Here is a 19,889-nt window from a genome sequence, read left to right as displayed (position 1 = left end):
ATAATTGTGTTAAGTATAGGTAGGTACTTTATTATGTATTGTCTATTGCGGTGGCCATAAAAATGCCCCACTTTCTTAATTAAAAAATACATATTAAATCCCATAGCACGGGACTGTGTCAGGAATATTATTTTCTGATAGCTGATGTAGTAGTAGAATAAAAATATAAATAAAAAACAATTTAAAAAATGAAAAAGAGAAAAGGCTATGAAGTATTGCGTGGTATAAGGTTTTAACTAATAAGTATGTTATATAAATAATATAGTAGTTTTACGTTATTAGTCTGGTGATGTGTGTGTAAGATTGTTCTACTGCTGTGTTATGTCTTGTGCTTACCATGCATAATTTAAAGTTGTGCAAATATGTTTTAATTTGATTACCGACTCTTGCTCACAGTCGGTATATTGTTCAATATATTAAGTTTATGTGTAGGCACGTAAAAATGTCTTAACGAAGTTTTGCTGTTCGATGATAGCATCACTACGTTATGTTGTGAGATTATTGTTTATATAATAGTACACATGGATTGTTTGAATTAAATGTAATCACTATAATATTATATGTTGTGTTATGTTAATTATAGCTCGTTATAAATATTCTAATATAATAATAGATAACTGCTAATATTTGTATCTTAATGACTTAATAGTTAATATTATAGAATTAATAGAATTATAAATATAAGAGATGGTGATATTCCACTCGCGACATGATAAGTATAAGTAGGGTTCTAAATTTGAAATATTTCAATGAAATATTGAAAAATATTTTTTCTTTTTTTAAATGTGTTCGGTTAAAGTTGATTAGAAATAATATATTGATTATATACAGAAAATATTGATAGTAAATATGCAAAAATATGCACTATACATTTTTGATATTTATCACTTGTATTATTAATTGGATCCTTTTTGGTTATTATTATTATTATTTATTATACATATTTTCTTTGTTTCACACAATAAACCAACTTTTGAAAATTTTCACTTGCAAGTTGACGTGATTATAAACTTTAAGATATAATAATTTATATTTTATTTTTCATTGCATTAAAATATTTCAAGAAAATAAATTTCATGAAATTTTTAAACCCTAAGTATAAGTATATACCAATGTAATTGAATACCTATCGGGATACTTGAGAGATTGGCTAATAATGATTTCTATAGTCAGCTATTTTAACCTCCTAGTAGATAAACCAACCAGACTAGAAATACTTGGTGTTTAATTATGTTTTGTTTCTTTATGTATGAAACAGATCATTCAACACTTATCAAGGATTTATTTGAAAAAATAACACAGAAACATTAAAGCATTAAAAGAATCCTGTTTTGAGAGGAGGATTGTCATTTATATTTTAATTATACTCGGTTTCAAACAAAAAACGAATCGATTCCACAATATTCAAATTTAAACTAGAAATCGTGATGGATATTTTTAAAATTTAGTGAGAAAATTATTTTTATTTGAATACTAATATAATAATATTATTATCATTTTACTTTTTACCTATCCACAAAATATCGATAAAAGATAGTCTGAATACATTGATTCATTTTCTACTAGAACTCGGACAATAACTGATAGTTGAACTTACATTATTATTACATGCTGATTCGAAATATTATTTCAGAATAAGTACTATAAGTATAGTCCCGTTACATACAGTGTAATTTTTGTCGATTTTAAAATGAATATTTTCATTGCTTAACTAAATCAACTTTATTTTAAATGTTCATACATACCTTTTATGAGCATGGTGTGACTTTTGGTCATATCGCTTAATACAGTAACTCCTTTTGAAAAAGTAAAAATGTTTTAATCTTCAACATTGAGAATACTTTCTGATAAGAAATTAGATCTAGTACCTAGTTGGTATTTTTAGAAAGGGGGAAAGAAACCAAAAATAAATACATGATACATGATATTTTCTTCACTGACTGAAAAACGTATCTAAATCATATTATATTTATTAAAAAAAAATGATTAAAAGTTGTATCTTTAACCTGAAAGCATACATATGATAAAATACCCAATATTGTTTGAAATACCTAGGTAATCGGAATAAAACAAAAAAAAATTAATTTATGTTCTTTCAAATAATATGTATGTTATATACCTCGCTCTAATTGAAATCGTGTAATATTTTTCGCAATTTAGCTTTTCAATTTGTAAAATAAAATATTTACCACACACATTAGGTATTTAAAGTATAGCTACGCGAGTATTATTTATTTATAAAATATTTATTTTGTTACCATATGAGAAAAATTGTATACATACTTAATTAAGTTGAATTTATTCAAAGATCAGTTAATTTACACATTCAATTATTTAATATTTAACTACCTACTAAGTTGTAATATTAAATTTACATACTTACAACAAATGTAAAGAAACCTTATTAATACGGGGAGAAAGTTTATTAATTAAATACAGTAATTTGTTTTATTATTTATTTAAGCAAAATCATAATTCATACGTTATAACAACGGCTGTAACATTTCATGCTAGGTAGATACCTAATAAAATAAGCAAGAATATGGGTATATTTTTGTTTTAAAAGCACTTTTAGATGAACAACTTAAGAATCTCTGACCTTCAAAATCCAACTTCACAACTTTAATGAAAATAGTTAACGAATACAAAAAAATTATAATCACCTGTAAAATGTGTAAATTTTGTTGATTTAATTGTGCATTCAACCATATAGTTTTTTTTATAGATTTACTTTAAGTTGTACCAGGTTTCTTTGTGTAAATAAAACTTAAATGTATATGATTTATAAAATGTTGTATGCATTAAATACTCATATTATAAGTAATAATATTAATTTTGTGTAGTAAATATTTTATTTTACAGAGAATAACCACATTGTGAAAAAATCACACAAGGTCAAATTAGAATGAACATTTTAAGAAATGTGTTCATATTTCTCAAAATATGAAAAAAATTATTTATTTCTAGTTCATAAAAAGATTTATTTCATGAAGTGTTTACGGCATATACCTATGTATAGTCACTTATCAAAGGAAATAATAATAAAATAAAGAGTATATGCGTAAATAAATAATTTGTTTTTATCATTATTACTTACTTACTATTATTATCTATTAACTTATTACTTATTATTGGTACCAATATCCAAATGGCATAATAGCACTTTAAAAAACTAAGTCGTAATAATAGTCATACTTAAAATATAACACCTTTAAGTTACTAAGTGTAATATACTAATATATAAAATAAACTTGTATTAATTAAAGGCGTCAGCGCATGTCTGCACAGTACGTCAACACCGTCTTCGCCCAAAATCGATTTTCGTTTACAATGATTTATCATTTAACTTTTCCATTACACTTTTATAGTGACATGTGACATATCAGTACGCTCGAAAACTACTATACACAAGAGCTACTTATTCCTCAGTTTTATTTTTAATTAAACATTTTTGAGTTTGGTTACTAAAGAAAGCAAGTGTTGTACATAGGAAAATACTTCTATTTCGCAATTTTTGTGTCTCTTCTTCAAATGTTCAAACTTCTAGTACTTTTATGAAATCAGAACGCCGAGGCGATTGATCCGATCTAGTGTACATGGAATAGTCAGAATTGGTTTATAGACACAAACTATATAGGTACCCACGCACAATATCACAATAGCAGTATATTCGGACTTTGGAGCGCCACCACTTTCATGCTTTTTCGACGCAGTATTAAATATCACCCTTCGCAATTAACACTCGGTGGTAAGGTACCAAACAACCTAACCAATGACGAGGCAATATTAATAGTGTTATGTAAACCGCAAACCTCACGAACAATTACCGCATTTGGGTAATAATATTATTAGTTCAATATGATTACCTATATGAGCATGCGTCAAATGTATAACAAAAATCGACACATTTCATATTTCCAATATTACGATTAATTGTAATTATACAGGCAATGGTTTTGTTTGTCTTTAGCCGATTTGGTAACAAAATAACAATATTTTAAGTAAAATATTTGATCGGATCAAAATAATTATGAAATAATTTTGATTAACTATAAAAATTTTAGTCAATTACGATTTACGAACATGGATTAACTCTGTTAAATTGTAAATAAATATGTACCAACCTATTATTATTCAATTTTATCTATTATATTATATTAGATACCTACTTGCCTAGTCTGTCTAATTCATCTATTACTATAGTGTAACCATAATTTCTCTGTTTAAAAGGAGGACATTTTTCTAAAGAATGCTAACAATTATTGATATATAATGGATAATTGGATAAAATTATTAAACGCTTAAATTAATTTTATTTATAAAAAGGTAATACTAATATTTAATAGTATAATAACATTTTATAAAACATTATATTATATTTATATAGTATAATTATAGTTGATAACTGAATGGCGATACTGACTAATATTTTTATGGTGTCAATATTATAATTATAACCATAAATAATAATTTAAATATTTATGATATAAATTAATAGATATGTTAGCAATAATGTATATAATACGTTATTTTATTAAATAACTAATTATTCTATAAAATTCCTAAATATACTCGTTAACATATAAATTACACTATTTTACTAGTTAATATAAGAAATACCGATTGGGTTTTCGCTAATGTATGAAATTTATATAATTAGGTAGATGACCGAGACTGGCGGGACTGGATTGGGTAATATACAAGATGTATTACCGTTGTCGTTTTATTAATAAAAATAATAACCTAACCTAACATTCCAAATGTAGATATTTGTCTTCGAAAGGCATCCGAATCACAATCACTTGGTAATGGTCAAGGGTTTTTCAAATGCAAATGTTAACAAAATTACACCACAGAACGGTGTATATGTTTAAAAAATAATTTACTTTGTAACTCTAAATGTCATCTAAAAAGTTCCTGTACTAATAAATAAATTGTAAATTGTAAAAAAAATAATAATTTAATAATTGTAACTATAATAATAGATTTTTTATTTTAATTTGTACTTTGTTTAAAATTTTAATAATTATTCTAATGAATTGACGTGAAATAAATTAATATTAATATTTTAGGTAATAATGTAAGGCGTGTTTGACTTAATACTAACATTTGATTTTTTTGGTAATTTGTAATTTGATTAAAATATTCATTTAATAATAGTTTTAAATACACTAAATCTTTATTGTTAGTTTATAAAATATCTAGTTAGTATATTGAATGACTAGTTGAAGTATGTATTTATGAATTCATTCAATACATTAACTGAAAGTACCCGTAATTATATAGAATACCTAACTAGTTATTTTATAGAATTACGGAATTTCATACATTAACGCTAACGGGTAGATAAATAAATAGCTATTTTGAATTTGTATGGATGTGTAACAAAAAAAGGACCACTTAAAAATGAGGATGCCGATCTTAAATATGGGACAATACCCCCAATATGGGACGCCCAGTCTCACAAATTATAACCAGATTAAAATATATTTATGTAGTCAGATAAATATAATTATTATAAATACATTTCTATATGTATAATAATTAAATAAGAAATTAAAATAATGTTAGATACTATGTAATAAACTCCATCCATATTTATTTAAATATTATTAACAGTTTTCTTGATTTTAATAATAGATTACTATGTACCAAACTTATAATGTATTATAGCATTTATTAAATATATTTAATCAATGATAATAGTATTAAATACTTACCAAACTTCCCAAAATGTCACGTAATACTAAAACATTTTATTTTTACAAGTCCATGAATACTGATAGGACATTTTTTTGATAGTACTTATAATTTTGCAAAACAGAGTGAGGCTGAATAGTTGCAACACTAAATGTGATTACAAACTGTACACATAAAAAAAAAATGCAACTATAATGATTTGTTTTATAAACCAAACATAATTATATTTAATACAAACAACATTATTTAACAAAATTATATTAATTATAATAATAATAATAATAATAATAATAAGTAATCACTTAGAGCAAACCTTAAACACAAAAATTGATTCAAACTTCAACAACATATTATTGTTAATACATTTAATTTAAAAAATATAAGGAATGTTAGCAGTCACAACTCACAATATTTTTTAAATTAAATTTACATTATTACTACTATTGTTTTTTTTTAACAATAAAAATGAGTTATTTTTACATACCAAATAACTAATATAAGGATCAAAATTTCTAATATCAAATAACAGAGTAATTGAAATAACTCCTATTTAGTGTTACTTACTTAATTTATTCAACAAACAAAAATTTAAGTACTTCGTACATTACCAAAGAGATCAAAAATTATCAATAAAAATAATTTTATGTAATAAAACTAATAAGAGGACGGATTATAAAGACCTAAACGTATGGACTTTCATAAGGAAAATATTAATAATATAAGTACAAACATCTTGATCAAATTTCACAAACATTCGTCAATCAAGACATAGCTTTCAACATTAAGACATTTACAATTTGTATGGTAACTACAAAAAATATTTATACTAACATACTTCAGTTACCTAAATTTATGAAAATTTCCTATTTGTAACATTACATTAAACAACTTTAAACACTTAAGATATTAAATATTGATAAACGTTGTTGAATAAATATAAGTATGTTATCCACTTTAAATAATATAAGATAAAATACATATCATAAGTATACATTCAATTATTTGAAGAACAAAGCTTTGCTATTGACATATTAACCATTATCAAATTAAACATATTATTGCTACACCAGTCTGAAATGTTTAAATACTTAATTGGATGAAAATAAATAAAATATACCTTTTAACATTTATAAATTTAAAACAATTATTATGGTATCTACTTAAAATATAAAAATTTAAAATTATGTTTTATTTTTAATTATAAAATACTTTTAGTGATAAGATTATTCAAAATACCTAATATATATTTTAACTTGATTGTAGTTTTCAAGAAATTATCTTTGTTGTAATATTTAAAAAATGTAATGGATAAAAAAATAATACTTTATTTATTCCTTCTTCATATAAAATAAAAATCATTAATCACAAAAAATTGTAAGATTCACCAATATTTCTAAAAAATAATTTTGAAAATTTATTATTTACTGATTTTTACATGTTGTTTATAAATTATGAAAAGGTCAAGAATAAAATTTCACTAAATAATTAATACATTCAATTATATTTAATATATTTTAAGTCAATTGCAGTGGCGGTTTTTGGCAGCGAGGCAAGTGAGGTGGCACATTACATAACATATAAAAAAAAATAATTTATAAATGTTATACTTTATACCTACTATTAATGTTCATTCAATTTCAAACATTTGAAGTTGTCAAATATTATTAAATCTATAACCTTCTAACCTTTGAAAATATTTTATTTTACACAGAACTACCTATTTTTTATTTTTTGAATAGGTAAATGATTAGTGTATAGGTATTTATTAGGTGTGCACACAAATAACTATGAATGTATAAAGTCATGAGTTAATTAAAAATAACGGTTTTGTCACAAGCACTAATTATAGACTACACAATAGAACTAAATTAATGTGTATGCAAATTTTATGTAAAAAAAAAAAAAACTTAAAAAAAGTAAAAAATGAACATGCAACTCACAAAATCAAAACTGGGAACTATTGAATCGGTCTGGCTCATTAATAATTTGGAAATATGTACTGGCATTATTACCATTACATATTTAGTACAATATTAACCTAACCTTATTGATTATTATATTATTTATAATAAACAATTTTTAATATGCAATTTTTTTTTCAATTGTTTAAGTTTAAGTCATAGAATGTAATAAAAAAATCCTTATTGAAAATATAGTCAAAACCGCCACTCAATGCTAGAAACAAGATATTTGAGTGGCTAAACACTTTCATTGAAACAAATATTAATTGAGCATATTGTTTTTATATTTTTACAACTCTAATTTTAATGGGTACGAATGTATGAATTCAATCTAATGTTGATATCGCCATAAATATGTAGATGATTATACTAAGCTATAAATAATAACAAAAAAAAGGAATGCAGATTTAAAATTATGACTTAAATACAAGTTACAACCATTGGAATATGAATTACAAACAAAACATGAGAAACATTAAAGAAAAACTTAATAGATAGCACAAAATAAACCTTAAAATAATAAACTTTACCTAATGTATTGTATGCATACTATAATTAATATTTATTTGGTACATATCTAATAGAGCCATTAAGACTAGATGAGCTACCAAGGAAATGTTGGTGAACTGACTAAAATATAATACAGAGTGGGGAAATGAAACAAACAATTTAAAAAATAAATTTTCTCTATGTTAATAATGTTCATTCATTAAATATTATTACTTTAAAAATAATACGACAGCCAATGAACAAGGAATGATAAACAACATTATTTTGTTGTAAAATTGTTTTATAAAAATAATGACAATTAGTGTCTCCTCAACATTCATTTTGTATTAATATTTATCAAAGTAGAATTATCTAATTCAAGGAAGATAAGAAGAGTGCTTATGAAGAGATGGTAGTTATCTTGAAGAAATTATTATGTACTCTATTCTAATACATTAATAATTGACATAAATAATTACATTTTGTTTTATAATTAATGTTTGAAATTTGCCGTTTTAGTGCCCCACCCTGTATAATTTAAACATATTAAACACAAATATAACTCATTTAAATTTAGTTTATATGTTTATAATATACATTAAATTGTAAAAACATATTTTCATATTAATTATTAAGTTTAGTCAATCCAAATATCTTGATATTTTAATAAATAGTTAAATATCTATCAACAACAAAAATAGTTTACTAAGCAAATTCAACAACTATAAGCCATTCCATACTTTATTTTTGAGCAGTTTGTAGAGTTCTATTAATTAATTACTATTTTAAATTTAAAAAAAAATCATTAACTATTGTTAGAAATTGTAGACTTTTGAGAATTTTTAATAAAAATCAGACTTTGAAAATTATTCACCTAATTGTTAGAAAAACAATGAACCAGTACCTACATAGATAATAGCCAGATATACAGCCTGTAGATTGTAGTCATATCAAATGATAATGGAGGTATATCAATATTTATCAATAATTGATTTAACAATAAGGATTGTTAAAATTGCTTGTCTATGATTACAAGCTTTTAACACTTAAAAGAATAATAAATTTATGGAAAAATGTGGATAATTTAAGAAAATATGTAGAATGTGCAGAATGAAATGATATATTATAAAAAAAAACAATACATACCTAGTTAAGGTAAATTGATTTAATTGAAATAAGTCTACTTAAATCTAAAAGCGGTAACCTTAATTGTATTTAAATTTTAATAAAACTTATAGAAATCTCTACATATTGAATGAATAAGTAATTATGGAATACAAAATAAGGTCTTGCATGCTACACATGGACTAGAAATGAAATAATAATTATTATTATTTAGTAGCACAAATATATCTAATGCATTTGGAACTTAAAACAGATATGAACTTCTTCATGCTTTATTTTTAATCCAATAAAATTTTAACTTCTATATTTTAAACAACTTCAATTAACAATACAGTTAAGAATATAAAAAACAATTTTGTCAATAGAAAAAAAACCCCAATTATTATGAAGATAATAATCTTTTAAACATTTTGGAATTAATGATGATGTTTTTACTTTTATGATAAAATCAATTAACTAACAGGAATACACAAGATAAATGATAAATGATTATTTAAATTAATTTACACATGAAAACAATTTGGACAGATTAGTTTAAACTTATTGCACATAATGGACTTAATTTCAACAAGAAAAAATATAGGATATTTCTTCTTGCTGCAGTGACCTAGCATTCTTATATTATATAATTTTTTATAAAAAAAAAAATTAATTCAGAAATATATTGTTTTCTCTTTCTAATATTACTAAATAAGGTTTTTGCAATACCTCGAAATCAGGCAAATTATCCAAAATTCTTTGTGCTTCATGACTCACTGTTGCTATGAGCGAACTTGGACTATCAATGGTATCTATTGATTGATTGTCGGATGATGATGGTAATGATGCACTAAAAAACTCATCAAACACATCTGTACTTTCAGGACTACTTTGGATGTGTATTTCTTCTTCTTTCACAACCTCAGATGTTTTCCATGTTTGAGGCTGAACTAAAATTAATTAACACAAAACAGAATATTAAAATATACAAATGAAGTACAGTTATTTATAGTTATTATATTGTAAAAAAGAAATATATATTACAAAATTTAATTTATGTATAACTAATGTATAACTCATTAGTTTTAAAAATAATACATACATTTTAGTATCAATATACAAGTATGTCAATTATGTATATACATTTTCACAATATTAATGAAATTTATGTAAGAATAATTTTGAAGTTCAAAAGACAAAATAAGACATAAGAATGGTATGCATTTAATAAAACAATATAACAATTTAATACAAATGTACTCTTTTTCAAATAATTGATGTAATTTATAATAATAGTATATAAGACATAATTACAATTTTTATACAACAATAAGTTTGTAAAATATTATCTTGTATCATTATTTTGTTATTTATATAGCTATATGATATGAATAACAATAAATGATAATACTCATGATTATAAAATTATTTACAATTAAAACATAAATTTTATTATTTAGATTATTAGATTATAATTTTAAATTATTAAGGTACTAAAAATTATACCATAGACTATTATAATAAAATATCTCAATTTTGTATGTAAGATTATACATAACAGCAAAGCAATCCATAAATGCATAGGTTACTATACTCACATATGTCTTGTCCATCTTACAAATATAAAATATAGCAAAATTGCACTCAACATTATTTTAACAAGTTAAAAAGCAATAACATTATGATTATAATTTTATTAGTACTTTTATGTTGATTTCTTGTTATATTTCTATTATTTACAACATGTTTTTAATATAAAGAAGAATATTTAAATAATATACTATTTGAAAATGCTAATAACTTGCTTTTAAAATTACATTAAAATGTATGTACAAGTATAAATAATGTTATAACATTTGATAATTAATCAATTCATTCCATTAGCTAGTAACACAAAATTGATTCTGTAATTGGTATATTTTACAATAATTGTAAAAAAATAATTAATGTAAGATGAAAAAAAACATATACTAGTATAGCATCTTAAGAACATTATTTTGTTACAAATTATTACACATTAAGCAAAAACAGAAATACTCACGAGCATTTGTACAGCATGGTGCAAGTGTATCAAGGAGTTCAAGATCGAGTAGCGACGTATGATTACCTAATTAGCCCACAATAAATGCATGTTTAGCTCCACCACCAAAATTAACAATTATTTGAAGCATAATGAAAAGGCAATTAGATTAGTAAAAAGCATTTGTTAAGTATATTATCAAATTACTAAATAATAATTTTAAACATTTGTATATTCTTAATTTTATTAATTACCAGTTTTTCCTATTTTGGTTCTAATGTTGGACAGTATTAATAAGTTGCCTTAACATAATAAACTAAATTGTAATGTACATTAAACAATAGTTAAAATTTGATTATAAAAAAATTAAAAAATATTTTAATTGATCGTATATCACAAATGTTAAACAATGCAATTGCCAGTCAAATATAAAAAAATATGAAAAATTAAAAAGTGTAAATTTATACTGTGTCATATTATCTAACTGAATTGAAAAAATATATTTTAATGACAAAATCAAAAAAAAATTAATTTAAATGTGAACTCTGAAAAGACATAACATGTTTTTTACCACGCGTAAATGGATTGGGATAATATATGATATGGTCATAAGAATGAAAATTAAAATAAGTAATAACTAATAACTATGCAATTTTTCTTAATACTTGTAAAAGGGATATAGTGTATATGCCACAATTTAAGGTATAAAATAAAATTATACTTTTTTATATACAAGGAAATTTTAATGGGATGCCAAGATGTAATTTAAAAATTAAATATAAAACACAATTCTACACATATTGTATACACTACAGATAATCATTGTTAACAAGCCTCGTGTACAATTTTTTATAATATTTACATGTAAATATTACATATATATTATTGAACGCTCATAAATTCATCCCATATAAATATAAGAAAATATTATTTAAAAATGTGTAAAATGTATTTATAGAATAAAAAATAGTGAACAACCGAAAATACAAAAAAAATTGTTATCTTAATATAAATGTTTACCAATGCAGATAATTTAGAATGATTTATTAATTTCCATCTATTATATCTTGTAGCTAGAAAAATGATAAATATAATAATTTAATTTTTTTAATAATTCAGCAGGTATAATGATAGTGGACACATCTTACCACAGCAAATTTCACTGAATAAAAATGCAGTTGAAAAAAATAATTTAATTATTGTTTACCTATGATAACATATATTATCTCAATATCTAATCACAGTTATGTACATTAATATTAAATAATTTAACAATTGCATATTCTTAGAAAATTAAATATGAGTTTATATACTAATTGATATCTATCTGTTACAAATTATTTTCAATGATTAAGTTGTATGCAAACAATTTTAAATTATTAAGTAATATTAAAAATATAATGAGGTTAATAATTTTCACCATTTAGTATATATCTTATAAAAAGTTTTAAATAATTTATTATGCACATGGCCTATATTATATAGATAATAAATAAATTCTAAACACATAATACAAATATGATATTAATAGGTGTACCTACACCTTATATATTTTTAATAAAAAAAAAATAGATCAATAATGTATTTAACAGATAAAAATTAATAATATTTAGATTTATTTCAAAGTATTTTGAATATTTAAATGATTTTAAGTTATTATTTTGATGGTTTTCTATACCTAATAATAATTATTAACCATTAAAAAGTTAATAGTAAATTATAGTTAATAATGTAAAAGAAAAAACTTAATTAATTTTTTTCAGGTGCCTACTTACAATTAATTATACTGTAAAATTGTATTATTATTAATAAATTAATTATTTTTGCTAATTGCCAATAATTAAATAATATGCTATACAATTTGTTAGACGTCTAATTAGTATTAAATATTAATCAAAACCAAAAACCATCATTAAAATTTATAAATCATCTGAGTAATTATATTTGATAATTAAGTGCTCATTATAAATTTTATTTTCAAAATTATTAGATAAATCAATAATATAAATACATGTGATGATAAATTATTTTTAATTTTATGCCAAATTAAAAGATAATTTAGCAATACATTTTTGTATATATACTATGATTAAAAAACTAAATTATATCAAAATAAATGCTAAGTTATAGTATAAAAATGTGCACAATTTTTGTGAGTAATTTATATTCTATATAGTATCCTTAGTCAAGATATTATTCACAAGATTCAGAAGTTAATTCAAAACTAATAATTTATAATATAATGAACTACATAATTTTGTTCTATTATCAATATTATTTTTATTTTTTAATAATAGATTAAAAACAAAAGCTTCATTTTATGTGCCCTTAATTTTAATTATGGTTCTAACTAATTTTTTAGATTCTAAACTGAGCGATAAATGTATTAATTTTAAAGTGATGTTTTTTTTTTTTTTGTTAATGAATACGATAAGTAGTTGATAAAATGATAGAATTTTCAATAATATGGATGGTTTAGAATAGAAAATTGAATTTAGATTGTACTTTAAACAAATAAAAGTAGTTTTAAAATAATTGGGAAAAATAAAAATAAGAAAAATGGAAATTTTCACGTAAATCCAGTTTTTTACAGAATCTATTTTGTTTTCTCAAAAAATTAATAAAAGTTCCTCATAAGTTATTAGTTCCTGGATTAACAAAATATTATTGTCTATTATATTTAAAGTCGCAATACTTTTTATAAGCATTTAAAGTTAGAATATTGACAAAGTTAATAAAAATCCCGAAAATTAGTAAATTATTTTAAAGTGATTAATTCTTAAAAATTTTTGATTTTATACCTAATATTTGGAAATTTAATACAAAGTTCTTTATAACTTTGTCAAAGGCCTTTTTTCTATACATTTCAAGTTTATATTTTCAACTTTATTAAATTATCAAATTTTTACAACATTCAGTATTCACCCTAAAATAATTATTTCTTCGCAAACAATTATTGATATTTTATTTCATTTCAAATAAAATTATAAATAACAATAGATACTTAAATTGTTCACTAAGGTATTATCATCTTTGTCTTATTATCATTTTAATAATATGATGATATTTTAAAAGTTTTTTCTAACTCTTTTGGAGCCATTTATTAGGCATTACCAATTTTTTTTAGTTTTTTTTCTATAAATATAAAAAAAAATTATTTGCTAGGTCAAAATTCTTGAAAATTTAATACAAGATCTAACAAAAGTTACTTTTATATCTCTATAAATATATAAAAAAATACATATGCATATTTTATAAAAAAAATTTTTGTATAATGTATTTGAAATTAGAATTTGGATGACATTTACAGAATTAAACAATAAATAACAATGTTAATTATTTTATTAAAATTAAGTATTTGCTTTCTCTGTCTATCTCCCACATAATATAGGAACAAAGATACTCCATATTTCCACGATTACAATTTTCTGGTTCAGTTTAGGGCAAAAGCACCTATTATATAAAAAACATTATTCATGGAAACTTAAAACTTTTACGTGCGTAATATTTATATGAATTTTTATATGTGATATATTTATGATATTTTAGGATATATATATTTATACTTTGAATCTATTTTTGCTATCTCACGATATTTACAAAAAGATAAAATTACATTTAGACTTATATAAATTGATTTAATATGATATAAATGTATATTATTATAATAATATATGGATAAGAAAAAATAATATGAACCTATCATAATACTAAAAGTAAAATAAATTAATTTAATAGCTATATCAAAAAATATATTTAATGAAATAGGCTGAGAAACCATCTCTGCTCAGAATCGTTGTTAATATACAATGACATATCATTGAATTCAAATTTAACATACCCACTTGACACCTAATGTACTGCAGAACGGTACCCACTTGCCTACCTTTTTCTTTTAGATTATTTAGAATAGTTAATTTTTTTTAAATACTAAAATATTATTGATTTTTTTTTTCATTTTGTCCCAAGAAAACACAAGGTATTTTATATTTTTCAGTTCCTCTATTTCATGTTTATTTAATATTAAAAATTTATTGTATAGATATTATGCAATTAAAAAAAAAAAAAAAATTAATTTAAAAAGATTTGCAAAATTAATACGTAATTATAAAAAATTTTCATGTAAAAGATTGATAAATGGTAGAATTTACTGTAGGTACTGTTTAGATATAAGACATCTATAGAATACTTACAGTCCAATGGATTTATTAAACCACTGCTTTTCCAGTCGAATTCAGGGTCCGGTACTGTATCCTTTATTATAATATATACAAAGTTTATTTAGCGTTTTAAGGATATTAATTTTATTAAGAAAGTGAAATTAAATTCACCTGCATTGGGCCATTGGAAAAAGATTGTGATATTTTTGTATCAGTTGTGTCATTGTTAGAAGCTTTTAATGGTTCCAATGGATTGTTAGACATGTTTGCGGCAAATCTAGGGACTTTTGGGTTCCAAGAAGCACCATATAACTGTCATATTTAAATCCAATATTATTAAAAAAAAAACCGAAATATTTACAATTAAATTATTAGTAACATTTTGTATTAAACTTACTATGTTCCTAGAATCAATCGAGAGTGAAGCAAGAAAAACATTATTTGATTCCGATTTGGTCCAATTATAGTTAAGGGCTGGACTTGAATCTACATCTTTTAAACCCTGCCATACTTGAGACTCATTTAACTCATTATCTAAGTTTTGCAAATCGGTTTCCTCGCATAACTCCTAGTAAATAATAGTAGAAAATTAAGTATAAATAAATGTATTATTAGTAAAAAAAAAAGCTTACATAATCTCCTTGAAAAGCGTCTTTGCAAAATTGTTTGTAATCAAGTGGAACATGAGATTCTGAATCTAAATTTGCACAATTTTGTTTTGAATCTTTGACTTGGTCAATGGTATGATAACCTGATGTAGTGTAACCAGATTCAAAATCACAAAAATTGTCATCATCATCATCATTGTTAATTACACTATTTTGGTTATCAGGTTTCAATACTAAATCATTAATATTACTGGTTGAACATTGTACTTCTTCGACATTGGAATGTTTGAACTTTACTGAATCATTAAAATTTGGTATGGAAGTTTCATAATTACAGAAATCATCATCGTCATCATTTTTATCACAAATTAATTTATTTTCGATAGTAGAATTCGAAAATACATGAAAATCAGAGAATTCGTCAAACTCAGAACCTGAATTATGCTCAACATTAATTTCATTATTTTGAAATGTCGAACAATCAGGACTAATCGATTCTACATTTTGTTCTATTTTATTTTCTATTAATTTTTCAATATTTTTCAGTATTGTACAGTGTTCATCATTAAGTTGTGTTAAAGGTATTTTGTCAATATTATGTTGGTCAACAGTATGATAATCTTCAGTGATTTCATGATTTTCTTGTGATGTTCTGTTTGGTAAAGGCACATTAAGAGAATCGGGCAAATTAGTTTCAAAATCACAAAAATCTGAATACTCTTCTTGATCATTTTTAATTATAATATTATTATTATTATTATTATTAACTGATAAATCATCTACTGATATTACATACGTATCATTAGGTGTACCAGTATCACTTACATCATTTTTTAAATTTTCTAATAAAACATTTTGAACACAATTGGTTTGATTGGACGATTCTTTAACATTTACACATTCTAAATAACCATTAACCAATGTTTTTTGATCAGTTGATTTTTCAAAATTAACATTGGTTACAGGCTGAAATGTCTCATTATTTTCATATACTTCAGAGTTATTTAATTGAAGTACTAAATTTGGTAAATTCGGTGGTATTGTATTATTTTTTACATTTTCCAAGTCACAAATATATTGATCAGAAGTTACAGACAAGTCATCATCAACTATTTTCCTATTATTATCTATTATGTTTTCAGAAGATTCATTATGTTTGATCTCTGTATTACAGTCTATTTCATTAACATTATCACAACTGTCATTGGTTAATTTATTTATATTTTCCCAAGAGATGTCTTTTTTATCTTTCCATATGGATAAATTGTTTTGATGTAAACTAGGTTGTTGTTCAGATAATGATGATTCCACAGATGGGTCATTCATTGAAATATTTGACGGCAACTTCGACAAAGTGTCATTGGAGTTTGATTCAATACAAGCCGCTGGTTCACGAATGACATCACCATCATAAGGAAGTGATAATTCATCAATAGGATTCCATCCGCCATCTGGACCTTTATGCATATGAAACGTAATGTTAGTCTCAACACAAACACCTATAATTTAAAACACTTACTTAAACTAGACTCGGATGGCAGTTCCAAGGCCAGATGAGGATAGTCCATGAAATCCTCATCATCTTCCCAGTCCAATTTAGTCATGGGAGGTGGCGTTTCGGGTATCAGAGGTGGTATGTCATCAGACATCTTAACTGGCAAACGTCATAATTATTACAATTTTTTTTTTTTGATTTAATGCTTTTTCGATTCGATTGCTATACGCAGGTAGGTACTTACTGAAATTTCGGAACGAACATGTCACGTACAACTAAAACTGACGATAAACGAGAAAATACCCAGTGCGATGAAATTTGATTTTATACTTTTGACGCGAGTTTACAAAACAAAATTGATTTAAATAAAAAACAGTAAAAATTAAAAAATAAAATAAAATAAGAATTGAAGTTCAACCAAGCCCGAAATTCTTAATGCTCACAACTACTGAAGCACTGATCTGGAATCTCAATTATCGAATTGTAAATTGTAATCATTACGTGATAAAAATTATTATGTACAAAGTGGAGATTCCATATGTGAGTTTAACCTTGGTCGCAGTATCATATACGAGTGATTATGAATGTTATCGGTTATCGAATGATAATATCACAAAATAACAAAATACATAATATTATAATCAAGATGGATATATCCACCTTGATTATAATAATATGAAACAATACTTAGCTATAATAGCATTCTAATGATATTAAATAATAAATTATAATAAAATATAGACAATTTAACTATAGTGAAAACACTGAAAACACTAAAACATCGTATAATTATTACAATAATATATCTTAGTAAGTTAAAAGTTTTTGATTATTATTCATTCGAATAAAATCTTCAAAACATTTTTTATCATTTTTAAAATGTTATATTCTATTAGTTTTCTGTATAGTAAATGCAAATTTAAACGCTGTTCATTGTGACGTTTTTTTGGAATAATTTACGGTTGTTATTTTTAATTCGGGTTCTTCAATTTAAGGTGCTTGATAGTTAGTTTGTAATCACTAATCAGTTTTAGAAGAATTTAATGTTATGATAAATAATAGTAATTTATTACACTTAGTATAACATTATGTCTAATGAGTGTAACTTAGAATATAAAGATTTAGAACACAAAATCTGAGACACATAGTTACCAAACTGTAGAATTCATAAAGATTTTTATGTTAAATTTGATAAGACTACTTTAGCACACATATTTTTAATGTACCAAAAGATCATTACAATAAGTATAGTAGAGTAATTAAAATAATAAAGAGGACACTATACCTGCATGTGTTGTTGTCTTACTAACAATAACATACATCAAAGCAAATTTATATTCAACAGAACACATTCTATGTTGTTAGCTTTAATATTGGAGTCAATTTATCAACCTTTTATCAAAATTAAAGGTAAGAATATTATATAGAACATGTAATATGCTTTTATTGATATTATAGTTTTAAAGTGAGTTATGAAAGTTTTAAAGTTGTAATATTGTACATAGCATGAAGACTAGAATATTCTAATATTCAATTGAAATCAATTTAAAGCTAACAATATAAAATATGTGTTCTGCTGAATGCAAATTTGCTATTATGTACGTTAATAAGACAAATACAACACATGCAGGTGTAACATCCTCTTAATTATGGTAGGGAACCGTAATAATACAGAATAAATGCAAGATGATACATACATAATATATACAGAGATTTCCCTAACTAATTATTTATTATGAGACCAGTGTTTTTTTTTTTTTTTGTAATGTAAAAATTAATTCTAAAGTGTTACAAAATAATATTCACAATGCTTGGTATCTTGAATTGTTATTTTCTTTTAGATATTATATATTAGTTTTTGATTTAGAGTAAGATTTGGTTATGTATGCAGGGTTGCCACCCGTCCCGTATTTCACGGGACAGTCCTGTTTTTGTTTGATTTGTCCCGCGTTCTGGCTTAATGGGTATCGGGACGCAATATGTCCCGTATTTGAGTATTTCTTAAAATTATACAAAAATATGATATTTAAAATCTATTTTTACCAAATCAATTAATTTAATTTATTTACAAACTATTTGTCTCTCATACTCTCATTAAAAATATATAGTCATTTCTCTTCGTCTGTATCTAGAAGAGAAAATTTAAAAAGTTTTTTTGAATTCGCTCAAGTTGATTGGGAAGAACTGGTAAAACATGTACCAACTAGGTGGTTATCTCTTGGTCCAGCAATTGACAAAATTTTAAAATTTTATCCAGCTTTAATATCATATTTTATATCGATAGGAGATGAATGTCCCAAAGTTCTTCAAAAATTACTATCAATAAATGCAGATACTGATACAGAGAAAGAC

At 23.4% G+C, this 19,889-nt stretch overlaps 1 protein-coding gene across 6 annotated transcripts; it reads right to left on the bottom strand.

Moving 5' to 3' along the window:
* Positions 1-5,734: 5,734 nt before the first annotated feature.
* Positions 5,735-18,027, bottom strand: LOC132926312 (aftiphilin). 6 transcript variants are annotated; one of them, XM_060990658.1, is made up of 9 exons: positions 17,782-18,027; positions 17,562-17,696; positions 16,067-17,499; positions 15,832-16,002; positions 15,606-15,746; positions 15,468-15,528; positions 11,296-11,361; positions 9,984-10,204; positions 5,735-5,864 (listed from the first exon to the last, which is right to left on the bottom strand). In XM_060990658.1, exons 2-9 carry the CDS (start codon positions 17,689-17,691, stop codon positions 5,763-5,765), a joined length of 2,325 nt encoding a protein of 774 aa, XP_060846641.1. In that variant the 5' UTR covers positions 17,692-17,696; positions 17,782-18,027; the 3' UTR covers positions 5,735-5,762. The 6 variants fall into 6 exon arrangements, with proteins under 6 accessions (XP_060846641.1, XP_060846643.1, XP_060846644.1 ...); XM_060990661.1 differs by lacking the exon at positions 5,735-5,864 and adding an exon at positions 6,144-7,177; XM_060990660.1 differs by lacking the exon at positions 11,296-11,361.
* Between the last annotated feature and the right edge of the window lie 1,862 nt (positions 18,028-19,889).

Source organism: Rhopalosiphum padi, chromosome 3 (assembly GCF_020882245.1).
Source record: "Rhopalosiphum padi isolate XX-2018 chromosome 3, ASM2088224v1, whole genome shotgun sequence".
NCBI classification, from domain to species: domain Eukaryota; kingdom Metazoa; phylum Arthropoda; class Insecta; order Hemiptera; family Aphididae; genus Rhopalosiphum; species Rhopalosiphum padi.
Note: the sequence above shows the minus strand (reverse complement) of the source record. Positions and strands in the feature narration are given on the sequence as shown.